The 16,949-nt window shown below is 37.3% G+C and overlaps 1 protein-coding gene across 4 annotated transcripts in view; it reads left to right on the plus strand.

Moving 5' to 3' along the window:
* LOC115436361 (endoprotease bli-like) overlaps positions 1-16,949 on the plus strand; it is a 313,286-nt gene that overhangs the window by 210,943 nt on the left and 85,394 nt on the right. For all 4 annotated transcript variants that reach the window (XR_003937806.1, XM_030159218.1, XM_030159217.1 and 1 more), the window contains one exon: positions 11,594-11,707. Coding sequence is in view for 3 of the 4 variants with exons in the window: in XM_030159218.1 (XP_030015078.1) it covers positions 11,594-11,707 (114 nt within the window). In the remaining variant the exon portion in view is untranslated. The remainder of the gene's footprint in view (positions 1-11,593; positions 11,708-16,949) is intronic.

The following is a 16,949-nucleotide window of genomic DNA, read 5'->3' on the forward strand; positions in this document are numbered from 1 at the left end:
GGAGTTGTCATTATTTATAGCTTATTATGCTATTATTTGACTCGTTCGGCCCACTGCAGATCAAATTGGGCTGAATGTGGCCCCTGAAAGAAAATGAGTTTGAGACCCCTGGCCTAAGACTTTTACACAGTACTGTATGCAAAATTAAAGGAAAAATCTTTACATTCACAAACTGCCCGCACACACAATGTAAGTGTACGCATGCTCTCATTAACCAGAGAATCAAGGCTGCACTGCTGGAGTGTATTTAAAGGAGATTGCAGGCAGGCATGTAGTTATTGGACTTGGCCTAATTGATAAACCCATTAGTAACACTTGTTCAGATAACATGGGAGGAATCTCAGTCTGCTCACAGTCGCTCCAAATGGGTTCACTTAGGCTTAGAGTGCAGCACATTAAGAAAAGCTTACAGGGTGATGCGGAGCGTCTTACCAGTCCACACCTCACTACTGTGAGATTAATAGAGACAAAATGAGGACAGAGACAAAGGGAACATTGGACTCTGACACTTTCAGGGACATTTGTGTATTTTTGAACCACTGGATGTTTCATGGGTCCACATGAATTTTGCTTTGGTTTTGGATGTTTTGAAACTGCCTAATATGCACATGTGTGATGGATATGGTGGACTTAACCCTATAATGCCAAACGTATCATATTTGATACATGAGTTTTGAAGCTCTCTACATGATCAGTGTGATTTTTTTTTTTTTTTTTTTTACTTAAAAAAACCTGATGTATACAAGGTTCTAATAGTTTTGGATTTTCATTATAGTTTAGTTTTAGTTAGTTTGGACTTTTTTTTCTCTAATTCAGTTTTATTTAGTTTTTAGAGTATGTTTGCTAGTTTTTATTAGTTTCCGTTTTTTTGTAAATGCTTAGTTTTAGTTTAGTTCTAGTATTAGTTTTAGTTTTTTCACAAATTTTCTCTTCCTCGCCATCGTATTCACATAAATCCCATACAGGATTCTGCTGCTTTCTGTCGACTTTAGACTCCATGTTTCCAGGCAGAGTGGGGACCAGAAGACGAGTCTGAATGACAAATGACGACAAGTGATGGACCATAATATTTCTCTGTTTTAGTTAGTTTTGTAAGTACACAATACAGTTTCAGTTAGTTATCGTTTTTTCTTTTAATTATAGTTTTTATTTATTTCAGTTAATGAAAATGTTTTTTCAGTTCCAGTTTTCATCATTTTTTTAGTTTTCGTTAACGATAATAACCTTGGATGTATACAATTAGGTACACGCAATACACAGATAATCCACCAAGGGGGAGGAATTCGTTCACCAGCGGCCTTTCCAGTGACACTACAAGATTGTCATTAATGAGGAAGGAGGCTGAATTTTGACAATTTTGAGAAGGAATTACCAATTTGTTAGACATGTTTGTTATATTATGTTTTAGTTTTTCAAAAATAATAATATTTGAGCATTGAGACCCGATGTATCAAATATGATACAAAAATTGAAACTCATACATGAAAATTGATATTTAAAAAAGAATTTGGGGGGTTGTTCAGAAGGAAAAATAAAGGCTCCGGTTTCAAAGAACTGGTATATTCTGTCAATGATGTAATGGTTCAGGCTTTGCAGGGTTAAATACAAAGTATGATGTGGGGTGTGAACTCTTACTTCTCTTGTAAAAACACATTGAGCCAAAGACACACCAACCCGACTGCCGATAGTCACCAGAAAAGGTAGCCCGACTAATCAGTCATCTCCCGTCTCCCAGATACACTCAAAAAAGTGTGAAGAACACACCAAATCGACAACCGACTTCAGTGTACGTTCTGCGTTTGCGCGAGACGTAAAACCGGAAAATGACGGAACTTCTCTCTAACCGTAGCGCTCGCTGTCATCAGTCATTGTTGTCAGCAGAGAGTGGTGAGTCGTCAAGAGGGGTTGTTGTTGTTGTTGTACTTGTTGAAGGGATAGTTAGTAATAAGGAAGATACTGGCGTTGTCAGCTCTAGGGCTTCTTCTTGTGGAAGAAGAAAGATGTCGCAGACAAAAACTAAAGGAGAAATTGCACTATGCTACCAATGCTAACAGTGTTCACTTCATGGAATGAATGAAGTCCATAGTCAACACTGACTGGCAGTCATTCAGATACGATATGAGCAGTGAATGGACTATTACAGATGACAATAATAGTGTGAAGTACCTTGGCACAGCTGGATTCACATGGAAACTTCTCGTTCAGTGATTCATTAGTTAAGGACTATCCCCTCACTATTCAGATTGGTCCGACTGAACAATGGGTAGTGGCCGATTACACATGTTGAATCGGCTGAAAAGACTGGTGACGGCGTTAATGACGGCCGATCGCAGAGAACACACCAACTAAATTCATGTCACCGACCTCGCCAGACTGCCCGACAACATCCGACCGCTGAAAATCAGGTTGGTGTGTCTTCACCTTTACGTCCTGCTCGCTATCAAGGTTTGCTCTTAGTGATAGGTCCTTAAGTTACTGTCAAAATAAATCAGACGTATTATGCTTGATTAATGAGCATCATAAATATGAACACCATGTCGAACCACAGCTCACTGACCCAAACCTATACCCATCCTAACATCTGAAGGTTTTTTGACAGCACTGCTAAAAATAATAATGTAGATAAACGGCTTATGTGAGTAAGTAAAGTCAGTTCAAGTGCTACAACGACACAACACATTGGTCACTGAGTTTGCTTACAAATATGGAAAATGACAACTGCACTTAAATGCAACTAATAAAAATGACTTTTACTGCCAAATGATTCTTTCAAATCAATACACAGCGCAAACAATAAAAAAATATATAGAAACCACAGCCTGTCTTTGAGCTGCAGCCATAGAATAGTGTCATTATTGGGAAATTGCTCACTGCGTCTTCCTCATGTTGATATTTTCATCTTTGTTTACTACTTATAGAATTTTCAAATGTGCAGCGCATTGTGTTGAAAAGAATTATTTGGCTTACAATCCCTGCAGAATTTCATTTTCGATGGTTGTTTACTAGAAAAAATGTGGAGTGTGATGCTTCTAAATGATTGGGAGCTGACAGTGTTTTCCTCTGGGTCCTGATCTCTCCCTCTTTCTTCAACCCTCTATCTTTCTGTCCCCTCGATTGCTCATCTTTTGCGCTCTCTCCCCTGGGCTGGACACTTTGTCCTTGCACTCCCTGTGTCCTCCTCCTCCTCCTTTCCCTCCTCCTCCTCCTCCTCCTCCTCCTCCTCCTCTTGCTCTCTGCCTAGGCCCAGTGTGAGTGATAAATTATTCGTGGGCATGCTCTGAGGGCCCAGGGCTGCTCATTCCTGCACACAGAGGACTAGCATTGATCCGGCCTGTGGTTCAACTTAATTGGAAACCCAGTTACACCAGCTACAGACACACTTCAACACACACAAACACAATGCGCTCACACATACATGCACGAACGCGCACTTCCGGACATGACATCTACTGTAAAGCTGCGTTAATGCACACATATACACCGTTATACAGCAATACACCAGTGTATAGCCGCTTGGATATTACAAATGTCCACATAATTACACAACAGAAAGGCATGCAATCCCCATATGCTTTCATGCATTAACGTGTTACACAATTAACATCTGCCTGAGTATCAGCTATATATGCTTAATGATTCAGAATAGCTCCTTTATGAACTGTAACATCTTTTCCATGCAGGGACACACACGTCATCACACACCCACTCAGCTTTAAACTCAGAAATCCACACAAGTGCATGATCAGACACACAAGGACAAGTAGATGATCACAAACGTCTACACACACACTCACACACACACTCACTTTATAGTCACTAGGCCTGCATTCTAAGCAGCACTAAAGAGGAGTAACAGTCCACAGTGGAGCAATATGGAGGCCCAGGGTTATCGATTGGACTGAGACACTGACTATCATACAGCTAATAGATTACATCAGACACATCGGAGCGGCCCAGTCAATGAGGCCTGATCCTATTAACTGGGGATTTGTAAACAGTTGTGTGCTCACTGTGACGGCTGCTGTGCTGCTTTGTGAGCCTTGGCGATGGAATGAAGGCTGTACAGATTTGGAGGAGGCTCATATATTGTTACACTCTGCTCCAGCAGATTCCCATGAGCTGCAGCCCAGTCATGTTCATGTGTGCATACAAAGCAGTGGGCTTCCATTTTCTGATGTTTTCTGTGGCACTGATGTCAAATTTTGTTGTTTCCCTATTGCTGTCTGGCCGAAAAATTAAGCTATTTTCTTCAATTTAATTGCAAAATAGAGATTAAAAAAAGAAAAAACAAAAAATCAGCAGTCATCATAACAAGAAACATATTATTTCACCAGGGATTTTCTGTGCCTTGAATCACTGTTGTACTAATAATGTGTGTAATGCTATGGTTTAGATTTGTTTTTTTATATTTTTTTGTTTGTTTTTTTATTAAGATCCTTTATTGTCAGTATACAGTACATTTTAACACACACTGAAATTCAACCTCTGCTCATCTCTAGAATATGCAGGAACACACCACAAATTAGGACCAGTGGGCTTGCCATAGCAGGTGCCCAGGGAGCAAATAGGGGGTTAAGTGCCTTGCTCAAGGGGACATCAGCCAACAACTTTTGCCAGCCCGTGGAATCAAACTGGCGACCCTTCGGTCACAAGCCGACTCTCCAGCCAACTCTCCAGCCCTTTAAATTGAAAGATGTAAACAAAGTCTGCAGGAAATAGGAAACATGACACTATCACCAGCTACATTAAATACAGAGTTTTTATTTTAGAAATTGAACAAAAATGTAAAAATAAAAAATAAATACACAGTTGTTGCATGTATAAGAACACTTAGTAAGACTCCCCTTGGCAGAAATTACAGTAGCTTAAAGTCTTTCACTTTTTGTCCTTGGAAATAGACCAATAGTCTGACAAAAAAAATAATCACCAAATTATGCTGTTTTTCCAGAGGTGCTCACATTGTTGCATACAACTCTAGTTTTGGTGACTAAAAGGATTGTGTCCATGGTTAAAATAATAATCTTTCATGTTCAAATAAGACTAATATCCTTCTCCTGTATCAAATCCCAGTCAGTGATTTTCTAACTAAAGATAAAAGATTCCGATCTCTGGGTGAAACCACATCATGGCCTTGGGGTCTGTGCAGGGACACCAGAGTCTGATCTGAGTCAGTGGAGTCCTATGGGGGAAGTGGATCAGTTCACCAGATAAACAACTATTTATGGAAAAGTGTTGGTTCCATAACAATCAGACCACCTCTGTCATCTTTAACACCTTATCAATAGACAAACAAGTAACCATGAAGAGTGATAAGATCTAACATTTGATAGTTTGTGGTGTTACAACAGATGAGACCATTTATGGCCAAACAACAGACCAAATAGACTTTTTATGTGTCTTTTGTTCTTTGTATCACGAAAACCAAAGGTAAAAATCCTCAAACTCACCAAACATGTCACTAATCTCTACCATCAGAGCCTAAGAAATCCACTTTACCAATCCACCTGATCGTCATAAGCATTAGGAGAAAATTCCTCCACCTCATGGAGCTAGTAAAATTGGCTCATAGTGATACACATAATATAGCCACAGGTTAGGTGTTAAGTTCCCTTTTACTTAAGCAGTAAACCAAAATACTTCAAGCTTGTGTTCTAGGGATGCACGGATACATCAGTCAGATGTCAGTATTAGTATGTAAGATGTCTTTTCACCAATGGCAGTGGCAGATCTCTTTTGTTAAATTAGAGATTTTTTAAAATAATTTTTTTCTGTTTTCATCTGCGTTCATTCAAAGATAATGTGATGAATCAGAATACTTCATTAATCCCAGGGGGAAATTATTGTATGTTACAGTTGCTCCATTCAAGTGGCCTATTATAAAAAGTAGCAGGAAAGAAATTATCATTGACAAAAAAGAAAAAAATACATATATATATATATATATATATATATATATATATATATATATATATATATATAAAGCTCTAAATATGCAAACATGTATATAGCTACTGAAAAAAAAATATTTATATACACTGCCTAGCCAAAAACAAAAGTTGCCATCTGGATTTAACTAAGTAAATAGGTATGAGCCTCCTATTGAATAATTACGGCATGGGCGATTATCTTTCAGCTGGCAACAAGTTAAGGCTAATGACATTTATTTTGTCTTCTGTTAATGTAATTATACTATTCTTTTTTCTCTTGTTCAGACAAGGTATAGTTTTTAGATGTTACCTGCTTGACAGTTTCGACTGTGACTCCAACTGTCAAGCAGGTAACATCTAAAAACTATACTTGGCTTGAACAAAAGAAAAAAAGTAAAGTATAATTAAGGCAACAAATCATTTAACCCCAGTTGATGCAATGAGTAGCTTGTCATTTCTTAAACAACCACACTGAAATACACATTCCGTGGTCGTGGAAAAGATGTTAGTCTGTTTGAGAAGGGTCAAATCAGAGAAAACATATCTAAAAAGATTGCAGAAACTACTAAAATTGGGTTTAGAACTGTCCAACACATGAAAAACTGGAAGAAAAACCATCGTCCTCGAGGAAGAAATGTGGTAAAAAAAAAACATTCTGATTGATCGTGATTGGCAATCACTTAACCTCCTAAGACCCAGCTATGGGTTTTCTGTCCATATTTGTGGACAAGAGTTTCACAACTTTATACAAAAAAGAAAAGAAAACTGTCCACCACAAAGGACATTCCATAGAATTTTTAAAAACTGCATCTAAAAAAACCTGTTGCATCATGATGTTTCCAATATAGGCACTTATTTAACTAGAAGCACTCGGAGAGCGCAGACCTCCGCCAAGGCTGATCAGTGGCCCCCCCCGTGGGCCCCCCCACCCCTGATCACCACCAAAATTCAATCATTTCTTCCTTATCCCATTTCCAACAAACCCTGAAAATTTCATCCAAATCTGTCCATAACTTTTTGAGTTATGTTGCACACTAACGGACAGACAAACAAACAAACCCTGGCAAAAACATAACCTCCTTGGCGGAGGTAATAAAAAAAACAAAAAAGCTTGTACTTTGATGACATTTCCTGGGTCTCAGGAGGTTAAACATTCATTCAAAACAATGCCACAGTGAATGTGTGCCATAATCAAAGCTAAAACTATATATACTTAGCGTCATTAAAAACGCATGGTCCAAAAATGTGGTGTAATTTCCAGAAAATGATTTGCTCAGATGCCTATTTTCTATATGTTGCTCACGAGATGAGTAACACACTTAACAGTTATATTTTTTTCATTCCCGACGTGCATGACGTTGGTGTTTGGACTAATCCCTGAATGTCGGACATTGAGTCGAATCTCTTGTACAGAGTCACGCTTGACTGGTAACTTTAGATGTGGTCAATAGCTGATATAAAGGCAGCAAAGAAAATGCCCAAATGTCTTTGCCAGCTCAAAATGCCATGACTTACGATACAACAGAGAACGTGTCATTGGCATGTTACGAGCAGGTCTGTGTCATGGTGAAGTGGCTCGCCGTCTGCGCTGTCATCGCAGTACAATCAGTCGTCTGAGTGATCGGATCCCTCAGGACAGGATCATGAGATTTAGGTCCATGCGTCGTTGCTGCAGCGTTTGTTTGGAAGCCAGAGGTGGACACACCCCGTATTGAATGATGACACTTTCAGTTTTTGGGTACCTGTATTCAGTGGCTGAATAAATGTGTTAAGTGGATCACAATTTGTCCACAATTCCTTCTCTAATGACCAGTGCTTCCCTCTTTAATATGATGGTAACCTCAAACCAGTTAATTTAATATATCTCCAAATATATGTATTATTCTGACCCATATGTTTTTAACTTCCTAAGACCCAGGAAATGTCAGCAAAGTACAAGCTTATTTTGTTTTATATTAAATAAGTGCCTATATTGGTAATATGATGCAACAGTTTTTTCAGATGCAGATTTGAAAGTTTTTATGGAATGTCCTATGTGGTGGACAGTTTTCTTTTTTTTTTGTATAAAGTTGTGAAACTCTTGTCCACAAATGTGGACAGAAAACCCATAGCTGGGTCTTAGGAGGTTAATGGCGCTAAGTACAGGGGTTGGACAAAATAATGGAAACACCTTCACCTCAAGATCATAATGCCCCAATCCATACAGCTAGAATTGTTAAAGAATGGCATGAGGAACATTCTAATGAAGTTGAGCATCTCGTATGGCCGGCACAGTCCCCAGACCTCAACATTATTGAGCATTTATGGTCAGTTTTAGAGATTCAAATAAGACGTCGATTTCCACCGCCATCGTCTCTAAAAGAGTTGGAGGGTATTCTAACTGAAGAATGGCTTAAAATTCCTTTGGAAACATTTCACGAGTTGTATGAATCAATACCTCGGAGAATTGAGGCTGTAATTGCCGCAAAAGGCGGACCTACACCATATTAAATTATATTTTGTTGATTTTTTAAGGTGTTTCCATTATTTTGTCCAACCCCTGTATATAGATAGAGTATAATATTACAATAAATGTTGATAAATCACTTAAAAAAGGTTAAATATAGAGAAAAAATATTTTGGGAATTGCCACAAAAGTACCACTGGTTCTTTATGGGTTATCATCTTTTCATGGTCATCAGATATGACCCATTTGGATGTTCAGAGGCTCCGTAGTTACTGTGGAAACACCGACATCTTCTACAACATTGATTCACCAGTAAAACCCATGGAGTTGGATCAATGACAGTGGATGGAGACACTTGGTTTATGTTCACTTAATGATCTGTTTGCAGATAAAGTTACATTTTCTTCAGTTTTTTGCATTTCTGACCTAATAATCCTCAGCTTTAATGTGAGTTTTTATGAACATCTTCATGATCAGTGAATTAAATATAGGAAAATAACTGATTTTCACTTCAAAAAAAGGAAAATGCAGAGGATAATTTTGTAAATATGGTGATAAAACACTTAAGGATGGATGGATGGATGGATGGATGGATGGATGGATGGATGGATGGATGGATGGATGGATGGATGGATGGATGGATGGATGGATGGATAGATAGATAGATAGATAGATAGATAGATAGATAGATAGATAGATAGATAGATAGATAGATAGATAGATAGATAGATAGATAGATAGATAGATAGATAGATAGATAGATAGATAGATAGATAGATAGACAGACACAAGGACTGAGACTAAAAATGTATTTGTGAAGGAGAAAAAATAACAGCAAAAACTAATGATCAGTAAATTAAATATAGGAAAATAACTGATTTTCACTTCCAAAAAAGGAAAACGCAGAGGACAATTTTGTAAATATGATGATAAAACACTTAAGAAAGGATAGATAGATAGACAGACAGACAGACAGATAGATAGACAGATAGATACCAAGACACAAGGACTGAGACTAAAAATGTATTTGTGAAGGAGAAAAAAATAACAGCAAAAACTAAATAAAGAAATATAAAGTAACATCTATATTGTTTTCGGCCAAGAATTTTACAATCTGTGCATCTTTAATGTGTCTCATGAGTGTTTCAGAGGGAAACACATGCTACAACACTGATTCACAGCACAAGTGAAAAGAAAAAAAAGTGGCGCCTCGAAGTGAGAGAAACTTCTCGAGTTAACAGCTCAGTTCATCTTAAGTCCATTACAGCAGCGGCATTACTTCTGTTTAACCAGCGCCATGGTAGATGCCGGTCGTGGGGTGTTCAGATTAATTTCGTGGCCTAAACCTATTCACATGTCCCTTCAGGGGCTGTGCAGCTGAGAGGAGTAAAAAAACACTGGGAGAAAGAGTGAGATAGCGGTAAACTGGGTTCTCAGCCAACAGTGTGTTTTTAAGAGCAAAACGACTTTTCCAAAATAAATAGATCTGTGTCGCGGACTGCAAGGAGAGAGAAAAGCCCTCGGTTCAATAATTAATTCCCGAGTCGAGGGTTTTGGAGAGCCGCTGATTGGGCTGATTTTTTTTTTATTCTGTTATGATACAAAGGAGGCCGTTTGAAGTAATTTGTCCCAGAGAGAGCGGCTTGGAATACCATACATGCTTTGATTTAGCAAAGCAAATTTAATTTTGTTTGCTTTATGCAAACCAGCCGGGGCCGCGGGGCTTTCTCTGATTCCACCAGAGGGGTGATGGTGGTGGTGGTGGTGGTGGTGGTGGAGATGATGGAGGTGGGGGTGGTGGTGGTGGGAGGGGTGTACACAACAGAATCACACTGCTGCTGCTAATATATAATACACAACGCACTCATACACACAGACGCATGCAGTGAGCAGCAACAGTTCAAAAGTACAAAGCCTATTCCCTCCTCCCCTACACGCGCATACACTCCTATCCCTTTGAAATCAAAGCTTAAAATAATTGTTTGTGCGTCGTGTTTTGTTTCATTCTATCCGTCTATTATTAGTGTTACTAGTATTATTCCTATCATGTTGTTTTAGCTGCCTGCTCTCGCTGCTTGCCGGGGTTTTGTTTTATGCTGCTAATGAAAGCTTCTCTCCTTTTGTTCTGCTTTGTGTTTTTTTTTTTTTTTTACCAATGCGTGAATGGAATATATATGTTTATATCTGGGTTTCGTATATTCTCAGATATCTAACCCTTAACACCAAAATAATGAAGAGGCTACTTGTGATTTTGTTTGTTTACGGAGGGATTCTCTGCACACGTTGATGCAGACGTCCATTATACGCACATTTACAGCTGCACCTTTACACGTGGCTGAATAGACATATATGATGGATTGCAGTTATGTCATTAATAATGGGGGGGGAATTAACTCTAACTGCGTTGCATACCTATAATTACCTTAGGTCTGTTTGACTCTACTGGAAAAGCTATCTATGCACAGATGCTGAGGCAGACACTGGAGGCATGTGAGGAAAAGCTGCTCAGAATGGGTGGCCGAGAGATTTTCTTATACTTCATTCAAGTCATTTTCTTAGGGAACAATAATGAGTGGATAAAGCAGAAAAACCCAATTTCCTTTATGCTTTTTATATCCTGAAAAAGCCCTCGTTGACGACCCTTTGGTCTTTTGTTATAGAAAACTGAGCTAATATCCTCCAGCTCTCGGCGCAGTTTAAAGGTCTTAATTGGATTCCATTAGTATATTGCTTGACATGACACTTGAGTCCGCTCTATTAGAATTCCCCTGCCTGGGATTAAAAAGAAGACTTTTTCTACATTCGACTCTCTAGGCTCTTTTGTTACAGTCTCAAATATTCTTTGTTGAATTCACAGTTTTTCAGTGACACCATTATTAAAACTGTAAGCTTGACTTAAACATGTTCTTTTATGTCTGGAGGACCTGCAGTAAAAGGTATGGCAGTGTCTCATCGCAGCACAAGCTCAGTTTATGTAGCAATAAACCTTAACATTAATACAGTATGTGCTTTACCATGCATCCCTGACAGAGTGTGCCCCTATAAAACAGTCCTCCATGCCTCTTTCTACACAAGATTTGAGCACATGTTCGACTCCCAGCAGGTTTCTTTTCAGAGTATCATGCAGAGTTGAAGCGTTTCCTCTGTGGTTTTAGTCCGTGTAAAACAACCTAAGGAAGGATGCGTTTGATGTTATTCTGTTTTATGTCTCTTGCCCTAGTCCTGAGCTGACGTGGAGGGATGTTCAGCATCTGATCGCCAAAACAGCAAAGATCCCTGACCCCAAAGAGCCTGGGTGGAACGTTAACGCAGCAGGATACCATGTGCACCACAGGTACTATCACTATCATCACACGGTTTAAGGTACAAAGGCTCATCATATGCCATAATAACTTATATAGACAAACATGACAAATACAGTAGATTCATACAAACGTCTCATAATTTGGTTCACAAGAAGTGTCAAAAAACAACCCCCATATGCCCTTATGTACTTTTTACACTATCCCTGCACTACCGTTCACCAAGGAAACACTGTCTTGGGAAACACAAAAAGGGAATCTGAGAAAAAGAAGTGTGATTTATCTGGCTCAGACTGTCAGACTGCTGAAGACACTGATGCCTGCTGAACTTGAGGGTGCATTTTCACAGAGAAAAGACTGTTGATTTTGCCCTTTTACTCGTATTAATATCACAAGTATTGAATTAAAAGTAAAGTATGTAACATTTTCCTTGAACAGTGCAGTAGCTCTTACAATTTCAGTCATCACTTCTAACCCTCTGTCAGTGTGTGTTGGTATATTTACCAGCATAGACCCTGCCGTCTGCATCTATATTCCTTTTTTTTTTTTTTTTTTTCTTTTTCCCTTCAATTTTTTCCTCTTGTTTTGCTGTGTTCAGGACATTTCCGAGAGTCAGTCATTGGGTAGTGTGTTTTTATCCTTGGCAAATAACAATATTATGCAGCATGAGGACAGAAAAAACATAAAAACGAGGAGATTCTAGTTCAGCTACTCTTTCCTCTCTATGCATCTCACTTCAGTTCTACCTGACAGACAGAACTCTGGGCAAAGCACAAACGTACAGCCTATCACCACTGATGAGCAAAGTGGTCAAAATTTTGATTGTTTCATTAAAGTGTCATGTGTTATTGGTTATAGTTGTTACAATGAATATATTCAGCAGCAAGTGGACATTTAATCGTCAAAGTTGATGTGTTGGAAGCAGCCAAATGTGCAGCGTAAGGATTTGTGTGACTTTGACAAGGGACAAAAAGTAATGGCCAAAGCACTGGGTCAGAGCATATCCAAAACTGCAGGTGTTGTCAGGTGTTTTTGGTCTGCAGTGGTTAGTACTGACCAAAAATGGACTAAGGAAGGACATCCACATCTTAACCCAGTAATGCATCTGTGGGAACATAACATTATCACCTCTTACTTAACTCATAAAGACCCAAACAGCCACTGGCGACCAAATCCATCTACTGATGTGCAATGTTTAATAACTATTGATCCACTAATCCTATCAATACATGCAAATAATTGGTGTAAAATGCAGTTTGTCATCTTTTCACGGTCATCAGATATGACCTATTTCAATTGTCAGAGGCTCTGTAGTTACTGTGGAAACACTGTCATCTTCTACAGCATTGATTCACCAGTAAAATCCATAGAGTTTGATAAATGACAGTGGATGGAGAAATTTGTTTTTATGTTCAGTTAATGATATCTTTGCTGAAAAGTCACTTTTTCTTCAGTTTTCTCCGTTTCTGATATAATAATTCTTACCTTTAATCTGAGCTTTTATGAACATCTACATGATCAGTGAATCAAATATAGGAAAACACATTATTTACACTGGAAAAAAAAACACGAAATAAGAAAGATAATATTACAATCAATGGCGATAAATCACTTGAGAAAGCTTAAATATAGACACAAATTAATTTGGGAACTGCCACAAAACTAGCACTGAGTCTTTATGGGTTAAAATGAATTCTGAATTCTACTGTTCTCTGCTGGTATGATGGTTTTTCCAATCAAGGCATCAATTTTGATGGTGTATTATATAATACACCAAATTATTACATTTCCTTTGAAAAAAAAGTGCTACACCCGCATTTTATTACAAGTCACTTTTTCCTCAGTTTTCTCTGTTTTTGATGTAATAACCCTCAACATTAATCTGAGCTTTTATGATCATTGACATGATCAGTGAATTAAATACAGGAAAATACCTGATTTTTTTACTGTAAAAACACAAAATACAGAGGATAATATTATAATAAATGGTGATAAATCACTTAAGAAACGTTAAATATAGAGAAAAAATTATTTTGGAACTGCCACATAAGTAGCACTGGGTCTTTATGGGTTAATACCATGTAGGTTAAGTCACCCTAAAAGGCCTTGACTCTAAAAGATCTTTGAAGGCACCAGTACATTAGCAGCTGATCCTTTAAGTCTGGTAAAGCGCAACCTGGGGTCTCCATGGATCAGATGAGTTTGTGTAACACATCCCACAGAGGCTCATTTGGCTGAGACAGACTTGTCATTAGTTTGACTAAACTTGGCATCATCCACTTAGACTGTGCCAGCATTTACACATATGGTGTTTGCCAATTTAATGTACAATTTTACAAGCCATGGAAGTTGCAGATTGTGGTAAATATAGTTAAGTAGTATGTAGTTTAGTACGTAACGGCTCAGTGGACTGCATCACTTGTTGCACTGGATACATGTCACCAGTACCACAATAGCTGTTTCACGTTTGTCTTCAGGAAGGAGGTGAAAACATATTAAAATAATTGGAAATTACTACAAGTCTGATCATGCTGAAGCTCACTGCAAATTCAAAATCTTATCGAGTGTATTTTTCTCATTTCTACTCAAAATATCTCATCACACTTAAAATAAGACATAATCACCTAAAGAGTAACTTTTCAGTGAGATACAAGAACTTATTTTTAGACAATAGATCTGGAAAATCTTATTTCGAGAAATCTTACCAAGATAATTTTCACTTGTTCCATTGGCAGATTTTTTTTTGCTTAATTAAAGATTTTTTTTTTTTGTTTAATTCAAGCAAAAAAATCTACCAATGGAACAAGTGAAAATTATCTTGGTAAGATTTCTTGAAATAAGATTTTCCAGATCTATTGATTAAAAATAAGTTCTTACATCTCACTGAAAAGTTACTCTTTAGGTGATTATGTCTTATTTTAAGTGTGATGAAATATTTGGACTAGAAAATGAGAAAAATACACTTGGTAAGATTTAGATTTTTTCCAGTGCTGCAGACATCTTCAGCAATGACATGACCACTGGACTTTTGTGTTGTCTTTGTATTTGCATATTTTCACACTTTAATAATAATAATAATAATAATAATAATAATAATAATAATAATAATAATAATACATTTTATTTGTATAGCGCTTTTCATAGAACTCAAAGACACTTCACATACAGCAGATAAAAACAGAAACCAAACACATTAAAAACAGATAAATAGCAGGTAGACGGTCTAATATCTGATAGTCTAACTGTAACTTTTATTACCTGTAAAATAATGTTTTAAGCTGACGCACATCATATGACAGACAGACAGACAGACAGACAGACTGACTGACTGACTGACTGACTGACTGACTGACTGTCTTTATTTATTTATTTATTTATTTATTTATCAATCCCCAAGGGGAAATTCAAAATACAGTCACCGCTTCACAGAAACAATCATACCACATCAACAATAGATAAATAAATGCAGAGTGTAAATAGCTTAGAATACATTAGATATATGTAAATGCATCATTAAAACAGAACATTAAAAGAAAAATACTAGTCTCTTGCCCATTTTTTTTCTAAAATAAGGCCCCACGGGAACAATCAGAAGGGGCGGGGCTTCTCCTTTCCATAGCTACAGTTTGATGTTGTGTTGGATAATGTGCAACTCTTAGAAAAAATCTAAGATAAAATTAAATGAATTGATAAGCTCTGAGGCATTTCTCAACTGGAACTGGTTCTCAGTCACATCCCTCGGTAATGACGGGAGTGTGAATCATCACTGACCTTATGACTCAGTGATGAGTTCAGTTACGATTCCCAGATAGATGATACAGAGGATGATTCTATGTATTCATATCTAACTGCACACTGACTACTTTCACATAAATCTGACAAGCATTTTATTAAGAAAATGCTTTCAAAATCAGACAATACAATATATTTTGTAGTTTCCAATACAAACAAAGCCTATGTTGATGTGATCCACATCAGCACGTCAGCATCCCCCCCAAAAAAAACTTCATGTAAATGGATCTGCAGGTTACTGACTTTATGATTTGATTCGGTTAAGGTGTCTGTGTCTGCTGTATTTAATGTCCCATGATCCCTTTCAGATATACAATGGTTTAAGTGTCTGACAGGGTCTAAATAAGTGTAAGTCCATCTGTTAAATCACACAGTAGCTATAATGACAAAAAGACATATATGTCAACATATTTACAATATCTGAAAAAAACGATGCCAATGCTACAGTGCAAACTGACGGTATTTCCTCCATATACATAGAACTATATACGACTGAATGGTCTAACAATCTGTATGTGAGACAGTGGTTGTGGCTATTAAATATATGATTACTATAATTATCCCCGTATGATCTCTGACTGTGCTAATTTCAGGTAACTCAAACAGTGTAAAAGTCATTTGTGCTTTAACCACCTTTAGCTCCTTGAAGGCTACAGGAGGACACATTTTCTACTATTGAACTCTTTATTTTCATTGTGTTTTAAAGGTACAACTTGTACATCTGTAGATAAAACTGCTTATTTATTCCTGGCTCATAGTAGATCATTGTTTTTAGCAGCGTTATATTCTTAAATAATGATCCACTCATTAACATCTTCATTTCCACCAGATTACCGGTGATCCACTCACCATTTCGTAATAATCACTAAATATTACTCAATATTTTTTAGTAAATGCATTAAAGTTTATACAATAAAACCTTTGTTAATATGCCTATATTGACAAAAGTTTTATGTTAGAAAGCTTAGATTCTCAGAAATTAAGTTACTAAGTTTATTTGACAGTACTTCTGAGCATGAAAACATAATTAGTGAAAGAATCAGCTGGATAGAGATTGAAATTATGGGACTTTCTATCTGTTTGGTGTCATGAGATCACATGACTGGTTCATTCCATCAGTAAATATGTTTCTGTTCAAAAATGGAAAAAAAAAAACACGAAGGAGGACATTTCCTCCACATACTGTACATAGAACTATATATGATTGAATGGTCTAACAGTCTATATGTGAGACAGTGGTTGTGTCTATTAAATATATGATTACTATAATTATCCCTGTAGGATCTCTGACTGTGCTAATTTCAGCCAACTTAAACAGTGTAAAACTCATTTGTCCTTTAACCACCTTTAGCTCCTTGAAGGCTACAGGAGGACATGCTTTTGACTATTTTCATTGTTTTTTAAAGCCACAACTTGTACATCTGTAGCTAAACCTGGTTATTTATTCCTGGTTCATAGTAGATCATTGTTTTAGCAATGTTA

The sequence above is a fragment of the Sphaeramia orbicularis genome, chromosome 16 (assembly GCF_902148855.1).
Source record: "Sphaeramia orbicularis chromosome 16, fSphaOr1.1, whole genome shotgun sequence".
NCBI lineage: Eukaryota > Metazoa > Chordata > Actinopteri > Kurtiformes > Apogonidae > Sphaeramia > Sphaeramia orbicularis.